The 10,024-nt window shown below is 36.8% G+C and overlaps 2 protein-coding genes across 4 annotated transcripts in view; both read left to right on the forward strand.

Annotated features, from left to right (window-relative positions):
- The window catches only part of LOC134199623 (uncharacterized), a 500,100-nt gene that overhangs the window by 91,507 nt on the left and 398,569 nt on the right, over window positions 1-10,024 (forward strand). The window lies entirely within an intron of this gene.
- Window positions 76-9,586, forward strand: LOC101743248 (zinc finger protein 235). 2 transcript variants are annotated; one of them, XR_009974184.1, is made up of 8 exons: window positions 76-353; window positions 746-838; window positions 1,554-1,727; window positions 2,822-3,051; window positions 3,933-4,134; window positions 6,233-6,346; window positions 6,942-7,729; window positions 7,874-9,586. XR_009974184.1 is itself a non-coding variant. In XM_004922123.3 (7 exons), exons 2-7 carry the CDS (start codon window positions 788-790, stop codon window positions 7,404-7,406), a joined length of 1,236 nt encoding a protein of 411 aa, XP_004922180.1. In that variant the 5' UTR covers window positions 76-353; window positions 746-787; the 3' UTR covers window positions 7,407-9,586. The 2 variants fall into 2 exon arrangements, 1 of the variants encoding a protein (XP_004922180.1); XM_004922123.3 differs by having other exon boundaries at window positions 6,942-9,586.

Genomic DNA, 10,024 nt, shown 5'->3' on the forward strand with positions numbered 1-10,024 from the left:
TCGATATCAGTAAATTTTGCGTTTAAAGGAACGTCGTCACCTGAACCATAGACAATTACAAATCGACCAAGCGGCAAGCGTTATTGAAGATTGGTGAATCACGAAATGGCGACCATTTCGGAGTTATTGCGTAGAAACTAGAAGCTATTTCTCTTTTAATCTGCTAAATTTCGTATTTTTGTAGATATCATTTGATAAGTTTAACGTAAAAAGCATTAAACTAATAATTTTGAAATCGCGCCATAATTTACTTTTTTCATTTGACTTTTTTTATTTCGCCCTCTTTTTTTTTAATTAAAAAAAAACAAACGCCAAAGGAAATTCATTTTTGAACTTATAGGCGAAAATTAAAGGTAATTGTTGTTGTTTACATTCTTTTCTTCTGTTATTGTTATATCTATCTAAAACTAGCAATATTATGTAAGCAAAACTTACAAATTTCGTAAAGGCACCTAAACATAAAATCCATAAACTTTTAATTTTTTTCCTAACACCAATGCATAACCTTAATTTTTTCTAAAAAAAAGTATTTGACAATTTTCGGTTCCCGCTAAGAAAATTTCGATTTGAATCCAATTATTGTATTTAAATATGTTTATGTATTATTTATTCCTAACACTATGCATGGATTCGATTTGGATAGTTTCTCTTAAAGTCATACAAAATCAATCTTAAAGATTAATGATGATGCTATGTTACGGCGCCAAAGTAATTTGACGAGAAATAATTTGCAACAAATTTTCAGTGAACACATACTGTTAAATACCAGGATAATTCCGCTACAATTATGGCAGATGAGGAGAGATTTGTTAATGTCGTGCCGTATAGTAAAATAAAGGTAAGGTTAATGTACTAATATAAATGAACGAATGTGGTACCGACATGCAACAAAGTTAGTAAAGATCCAAGATCCCGCGTTAGGCCCAAGAAACGCTGCTTGGATCTGATAAACGCAGATATGGAGGAGAATAACCTCGCCCAGAAGGGAGTCGAAAGAAGGTGGAGGAGCTTAAGTAGGAAAGTGAACCCAGGATAGCACTGGGAACAAGAAGATAAAGAATAAAGCTTGTAGAGATCAATAAATTCCAACGCTGTGCTCTTACGAAAAGATTACAAAACACACTGCTCATCCGGAGACATCATTTAAAATCTGAACTAAAATGGCTAAGGTTAATCCTACTCTTCAAATTGAAATGCAAAATCTTATATTGGCTGGACACATGCCCACCACTAATATTTAAGATTATAAATTCTGGGGTTAATAATAAGAGGCTGGGCTTATAGTGTATTTACAAAAAATTCAGATTCTTTAAACTAGAAGTCTTATCTCTAATTGTAATAAGAAAGTCATATCTAGAAAATCTCATGTGTATACCTCAGAAATGTGAATAAATTCACCCCACTCATTATGGTTGTAGTGAATACTTATGTTAACACTTACTCTTAAGAAGTCATTTCTATTATCCAGATATCCAGTTTTATTGTTGCCATCTCACTCATAAGGAACTTAATACATAATTTCCGTTGCATACATAACTTGGTTGTTTCCACAGCAAGAAATAATTGTAAATGATGAAGATGATGTGGTCAATTGTCGCCTATGCGGAAAAGGTTTTGTAAGTCAAATAGCACTGACAAACCACGCTCGAATGGAGCACATAGATTCTTACGCAACTGGTGATCCAAGTATTTGGACGGAAACAAAGATATTCATCAACAATGAAAAGGTGAGTTGTGTGGCAAGAGATAACTTTCACATTAAATTATTGTGATGATGGCTTATGATGATGGATGATTTAAATTCTTATAAACATATTTGTTAAAGATGTTAAAGGTTTGTGTTATACTTTTTCTATTTCATCATCATCATCATCATCATCAGTCTTTCCTATTACCCTCTGCTGGGATGTAGGGCTTGAATCAAATCCTTCCATCTACATCAGTCTTAGGCAGTCTGATCTACCTCCTCCCATGTCATGTCCAAGACACCTATCTATTCAATCTCATAGGTGAACTAAAATGTTACTAAGCATTGGGAGAGATTAAATATAAGAGTCTCTGTTGCCTCTTCATCAAGTCACATTTAAATATGTCAAATATCACTAAAACTCCAATTTAAAAAAGTTATCCAAGCGATACATTTTGTTTATATTAATGCAGGTGAAGCCGTGGATTGTTGGCTGTATGTAATAACTGATCTGAGCCCATCAATAAAAACACAAAGCAATTTATACCATTTAAGTATAGAATTAATTTCAATTCTTCAATTTTTCAGAATAGAACATGTAGTTATACCATATCTTTGCAATAAGTTCTAAAAATCCAATAGCTTTTATTTATATTGTATTACTAGTTTGTTATGGTCACAATAGTTTGCAGATAACTGTAATCTTTAAACAGGCATCATGAAATTGTTCTCTACCATTGAGGACTCTCCTAGGAAGGAACCCTAGGGAAACACTGAGAGGAAGATATTTCAAAGCGTCCTCCTTGTAAACATTTGCATCACAACTAACTACACTTGTTACTGAAGGCTGAAAAAAAAAATTGACATTAGGAATAGAAACCAACAAGAAAATGTCACGGAGAGTAATAGATTGGAAGCATAGCATCAGAGAAAAATAAAAAAAACTACACATTTTATATCATCACAATGCAATGGCTATATTTTTAAAGTTGACAATACTGACTTTCTGAAATTCTAAGTAAAGCTAGATTTTTTTAGAACATTAACTTACAATTACAATTAGAGTTATCTTGTTTGGTCTGGAGACCAGATAAATTGAGATGAGTACATCTAAACGTTAACAAATCTTTTTAGCCCATACCAAATGGAAAGATGAAAATTGATGAGGACCTTGTTAAAATTAAAACCGAAGAAGTTATATCCTCGTTAGAGCCGACCAACATAATGGACCTGGCCTCTAAAGACGTCAGCTACATAATCCTGAAGGCGGACGGAACTCAACCCAAGAAGAAAAAACCTGAAGCCAAGAGTGAGAAAGTGCAGAAGATAGCATCAAGGAGAAACAGAGAAACGAAAGTTATTACGTAAGTACAATGTTATTGTTAAACTGGCATATTTTGTTTAGAAATTAAGAAATTATAACCCACTGGGCTTCTCGCCGGATCTTCTCAGCGAGTCGCGTTTCCGATCCGGTGGTAGATTCTACTAAGCACGGCTCTTGCTAGGTAGGTAGTGTTAGCAACGTCTTCAAGTTAGAGCCCCGTGAGCTTACCTACCCGTCTCAGTGATTAGATAGGTCAAAAAAGAAATTAAATAAAAAATTTATGAGCTTAGATATTCTTGTAACACTGAAACGCCATGAAGAATCGAAATGAACCAAGTTGTGCTGTCTTTTTATTTTATCATATTTATATTTTCGTCATAAGTTTTCTTTTTTTTAATTTCGGACAATTAATGAACCATAAATATGCTTAGCTTAGAAGAAGAAATACCTTTTCAATAGTGCAGTAGTAAATAATAGACCTGACCTGGAAGCGCATTGCCTGGAGGGCGATCCTCAGGAGCATGGGTGACCTGACGGGTCCTTCTGCACACACAGCGTCAGCGCAACCACGACCGCTCTTACAAGGTGTCCGACTGAGAAGAAGTAAATAATAGTGCGGAATATTTTAAAGGAACTTAAAACTTGATATTTTTGTGTGCTTAACTTGACATAAGAATTGCTCTTTGTGAATGCTCATATGGTGCAGTACGACCCACCTGATCATCAGTAGTCATCGTCAGTAATGTCAGGGGCATAATTAAACCAGTTGTAGGCAGCAGTTTGGCTCTGTCCCTGGCATTGCTGAAGTCCATGGGCGACGGTAACCGCTCACCATCAAGTGGGCCGTAAGATGGTCTGCCTACAAGGGCAATAAAAAAGGCCGAATAAACTCATCCAATAATGTAATCAAACTATTTGCAGAGGCCCATTTGAATGTCTTCAGCCGTCTACGTGTCAGCAGCTGACCGGCGGCGATGGTCTCTGTCATCAGATCTTCTTCTCATGTTGTGAATATTCTCTGCACCACCGAGATGAGCACACTAAGAGGCGGAAAGGAATTCGCTGTCAAGTCTGCGAGAAACCAATGTCTGTAGATGCTGTACAGTTTCCTTTCAACTGTGAGGTAAGTTACGGTGATATCTCATCCAAGTCGGTTTGTGTAGAAGAGTTTCTTCTTTTTCTCCACCTTATACCCCTAGGTGGGATCGGCAGAGCTACTTTTTCTCTTTCGTTCTCTCCTATCAGCCGCCATCTGAACACTCACTCCTCTCTCTCTCTCTCGGATATCATCATTCACACACTCCATCCATGTCTTCTTCGGTCGACCCCTTCCCGCTCTACCTTGCACTACCATTTCCATACATCTCTCAGTCACATGCATCTCCTCTCTACGCATCACATGTCCACACTACGCTAACCATCCGCTCTTTGATTTGTTAATTACCGTGGTTACTATCACACTTCCTCTGCTATACTCATTCCTTATCTTGTCCATTCTTGTCACTCCACACATCCATCTCGACATTCGCATCTCTCGCATAGTGTAGAAGAGTTTGATTTTTATATTTTTCCTTCAATCTTTTGATCCAGACAACCCCCTGATGTGATAGTGATAACAACTCCAATGTTTGAGTAATTGCTTATTGATAAGCCTATAGTAATTGATCAGTGTTAATATGATACAAATGATATAATGCAAGTATGCAATGCCTTGCTGATGGTTTTTTTTGAAGTGAAAACTTCTTTAGAATCGTTGTGATTTCAAACCGGATGCAACGGAAAAAACGACAGGTAAGAGACACAAATACAAAAATGTGTAGGATGAAGCCAGCAAAGAATGAGACAGAAATATACATACTATTTAATACAGCGCCATCTGTGAGATTTTTTAATACTAACGTGTGTATGAAAGCTCTTGTAGTGAATTTTAATTTAGGATTATACGTGAAACTAAAATATCAATTCACAGAGGGCGCTACCTTACAATTATATACAAATGACAAAATTTTACATATACTTAAGACGTTTAGGATAATTGTATTTTAATTTTGGAAGGTTTCACTTCTACCACGTGTGAATTGCACACATTTTTTTTTTATTGCCCTTGTAGGCAGACGAGCATACGGCCCACCTGATGGTGAGTGGTTACCGTTGCCCGTGGACTTCAGCAATGCCAGGGGCAGAGCCAAGCCGCCGCCTAACTGGTTGCACGCTGGTTGTACACGAGCTGACTCGAAAATGATGTAAAATTCATCCGTATGCAATACAATGTGCGCGAGGGCCCGTACAATCTAAGAATTGTAACACCTTCGTGGCCTATGTCATAAAACCTGGATCAAATTAAAGAAAAAGTTCTTAAAATATTCTGTGTCTACTGTGGAACTGTAAGCTGATTGATAGATACAGAGAATTCTTATTCTTCATGCTCTTGTCCCACTATCTAAGGTCGGTGCAGCGTGTCCCCTTAGCCCCTATTTCCATTGAGGTCTATCATACATCATCCTCAAACCCTTCTCTAGCATTTTCTCTGTTACACAGTCCATCCACGTCTTTATGACGCCCCCTTCTCACGTTTCCCGCAACTTTTTTATATATAATGATATTTTATATATAATATTCTAGAATGATTGAATAATAACAGACTTAATTGCATTTCTTGTAATATACTAAGAAAACAACATTCAAAGGCCCTTTAATCTCAAATTGACAAAGAAATATTTTTTTTAAAACAACAAAATTTTAAAGTTTTTAAATACTAAATGTTTTTCTTTACATAATTATACAGATGGATAGATATTGTTACGCGCTGGGGTTCGGAATAAATAAAAATTCTACCGAATTACAAGTTAACAACGCTATATTCAACACTTAGAATACTTAAAACAAATCACAAACACTTTAAAATTCTCAATTCGCTTCTTCCGCTTCGCTTCAGATGATCCGTTCGCTGTTTCGCTTCGAGTAGTACTGATTACTAACTGACTGCGTGCCATCTCCTCAACGTTTTTATAGCCGATACCACATCCCTAGAATTATCGAGAATATTCCACACATCTCTAGTATTGTGTTTCCGCTATTTTACAATAGATGGCGTGGTACTTTTCGAGCGTTCTAAGTGCTACTAGATCCTTCGATATTCGTCCGACTATTCGGCAATAGATGACGTCTTACCGGCGTAACAATATAGATGGGATATAGGTTATGTTTTTTTTATTTTCCAGACATGCGGCGAAGGCTTCCACGATGAGAACGAATATATAACTCACACCGCTATAGGGCACGTGAAACTGAAGCCGTTTGAATGTAACATTTGTCATAAAAGATTCACTCAACAGGTAATTTTAATTGTTTTTAATAAACTACAGTAAGAGTAGAAGCTCTTTATTCGCTTGGTTCATGTTCCGTGAATACGCCGCGAATACAGAAACCGAATGAAACCGTGGAATGGTAATTTACATATATGGGACGATTATTGGGGATACGTTCCGTACGTGACAAAATAATAACATACTTTAAGCGTAGTTGTAATAAGGTCTGTTTTACGTTTTTTATTAGCCCATTTGACGACGCGTCTACAAAAGAATATCCTTTGGTTGGATAAAGATACAGAAGCCTTTAATAACAACCATAATTCATATTTAGGTATATACTATTAATGTAATTCTTTTTCAACATTTGACATCGGCAAAGATTGTTTTGCTTTCACATAGGCCCCCTTCAATTCCTATTCGGCTGGTTACCTAAGTACATATTGGAATACTTTTTTAAGAATGTACGTGTGCCCATATGTCGGTTAGATCCGCGAATATAGAAATCTTTAGCTGCGAACAGTGAAAATGCGAATAAGGTGCTTATATGGTATATAATAAATAGTACCATTTTCAATTCGAGTAGATATGAAACTGTAATTAATTAGTTTTTGTTTTTCAGGGTGGCCTCATGCAACACATGAGGATGCATACGGGTGACCGTCCCTACCCGTGCAATTACTGCCCAAAATCCTTCACCCAGAAGTCCGGACTGGACCAGCACCTCCGGATTCACACTAAAGTGAAGCCTTATCGCTGCGTCATCTGCTCGAAGACGTTCTGCCAATCGGTCCACTTGAAGCAACACATGAGAACGCACACAAACGTGGCCCCGTTCCAATGCGGCATCTGCGAGAAACGCTACAAGCAGAGCAGCCATTTAAATTACCACCTGAAGAACCACAATCCGGCCAATTTGACAGAGGAACAACGTGCTAAATACGCTGAACTCATCGGACTGATAAGCAAGGAAGTTGTCGAAGTCCAAATCGATTCAAACGAACAGATATTGCCCTATGATAATTCTAACATGGTCACCGACGAGCAATTCGTGCAAACTTGGGCGGAGCAGAATTGTCAGAGTTGAGTGTGAATTTAGTGTGCTGATTGTGAATATATAGGAACTATCTGTATATAGGAGATTGGACCACCATCTTTAGAAAGTGTACATTTTTTATGCTAACATAATACAGATAAAAAAAAATCCTACTTATGCTGTTTGCCTCTCAAGGCTATTTCAGCTTCTCCTTGATGTGTAGGTGAGTTCACGGGGCTCAAACCGGGAGTGTTGCTAACACTGACCCTAACGACAGCAGTGCTTCGCAGAATCTACCACCGGATCGGAATCGCGACCCACTGAGAAGATCCGGCGAGAAACTCAGTGGGCTGTGTCTGAGAGTTAATTTACTCGTCGAGCCCTTCGTCGCAAGCGACGAAGGGCTCGACGAAAACGGTGACCCGTGCTTGAAGTACCTAGAAGCACCGTTAGTGCATCGGGAGGATCCGAGATGACGTGTTTTGGGCGACGTCGACTGTTTTCCATTCTGTCCGCAGCATCGGGAATGTCGTAATCTTGTTGGGGCATGTGAGCTCTATAAACGGACCAGAAATTATGCAGACCGATTTTGTCTGCTCCTAATATTGTACTCTCTGTCTTCGGTCATGATTTTGCCGATATATCAGGAGCTCATTTAAATGGAAAATAGTAGTAGGAACTCTTTAAATTAAATATAATAGAGATATTATGTGAAAAAGGTTTTAAAGTTAGATTTCTTAATGTGAGTCGTCTAAGTGTAATTGTCTAAGAAGCCCACGAATGGACAAACAATGTCACAGACCGATCTGTGTAGACTTAGATTTTGTGAGAATTTGCAATTCGGTTGAGTGTAATTATAATTTTTAAAAGTAATGCAATTTTAGTGTTTACGGTATGTAAGTATGTAAGTAATAGAAAAAGTTTGTGTACTAGCTCATGAGAAATCTTTCTATTATTTTTTTATAACTAAGATGGATACACCTAATGTTAAGTGGTTACCGGAGCCCATAGACATCAACCATGCTAATGCACAGACCATCTTGAGACATGAGTCCTAAGTCTCAGTTTATATAGCACTACGGCTGCTCCAGTGTTCAGAATAAAACTGCTATAGGCAGAAATTGGCAAGAAGATGGTACCTACCCTTGCTAGATCACAAAAAACCCACCCACCAATGAATCCTTGTCTATTTCTGTTCTTCAGATCCATTCTGAAACATTCCAATAGTAAGTGTGATCGCAGTATGGCTCCATTGGTCTCAACAGTGTCCGTGGGAAGAGATTGCTTACTAGACCGACTATGCACATATGAAATTCAACAAAAAATGTACTCAGTCTATACACTATTATAATTATGGGCTGTTAGTTTGTTTATTTAATAAATCTTTATATATATAATTCTACTGTACGTGTGTAAGTCACTGAACTCCTCTTAAACGACTGGATTGATTTGAATGATTTTTTTTGTATGCGTTTGGGTGGCGCCCTGGATGGTTTAGATTCGCAAATGAGCCCGGCAGATGGCGCTGTTGATGGTTATCTAGGTTATTTATCTATACGGCAACTAAACGGCTGGAACGATTTGAATGAATTTTTGTGTATGCATTCATAGGACGTTCGCTAGTTCGCAATATATATATTATTGCTTAGGTGGGTGGACGAGCTCACAGCCCACCTGGTGTTAAGTGGTACTAGAGCCCATAGATATCCACAACGTAAATGCGCCAGCCACCTTGAGATATAAGTTCTAAGGTCTCAGTATAGTTACAACGGCTGCCCCACCCCAAACCGAAACGCATTACTGCTTCACGGCAGAAATAGGCAGGGCGGTGGTACCTACCCGTGCGGACTCACAAAAGGTCATACCACCAATAAATTGATTATATTTAGTGCTGTCAAATTTAAATTATTGTTAACAAAAGTAGGTAACGATTGTTTGATCATAGATTTTAATGTAATAGAATATTTTGTCTATGGTTTTTTTTTAATATAGTGCCGTTGAATTTATTTTTAAACTTGCTACAAGCTAAAAAGATGCAATGTAATTATAAATAAGTCTTGTAATTTTTTATTTTATTTTTAAATATAAAAAAAGTTGTACCGTAATTCATTTATATACATACTTAAATAATTAAGTCGTATTAAAATGTCATGTTTGTCTTCTCTGAATGTACAGCTTAGTGTTATATTTAAGATTTGTTTTAAAAAATACAGATTTTTTTTAACACTTAATTGAAGTTGTTTTAATTACTTTTTAATACCCTTTTATTAGCTTCAGACGTATGTATGTTAGTATGTAAGTATGTATGTAACGGAGTCTTTGAACATGATTTTAGACCCCCCTTCAAAACGTTGGATTATATTCGAAATTTGGTATACTTATGGACCGACGACAATTCAATATTTAAAAAAAAATGAAAAATAACTAATAGATTAAAAAAACCTAAAAAAATACGCATTTATAGAGAATCTAACTAAAAAATAGAAAATAAATTTTAATAAATTTGAATTAATAATAGTGTAAGAAAAAATGATTTTATTGTAAAAAATCGTGGCGTACTTTTCAGGATATTATCAAAAGAACCCTTCTACTCATATCTGTTCATAAAAAATTTATAACTACTGATACCATGCAACCCACGCTTACAATAAAGTCATTCCTCTTACACT

The sequence above is a fragment of the Bombyx mori genome, chromosome 11 (genome assembly GCF_030269925.1).
Source record: "Bombyx mori chromosome 11, ASM3026992v2".
Taxonomy (NCBI): domain Eukaryota; kingdom Metazoa; phylum Arthropoda; class Insecta; order Lepidoptera; family Bombycidae; genus Bombyx; species Bombyx mori.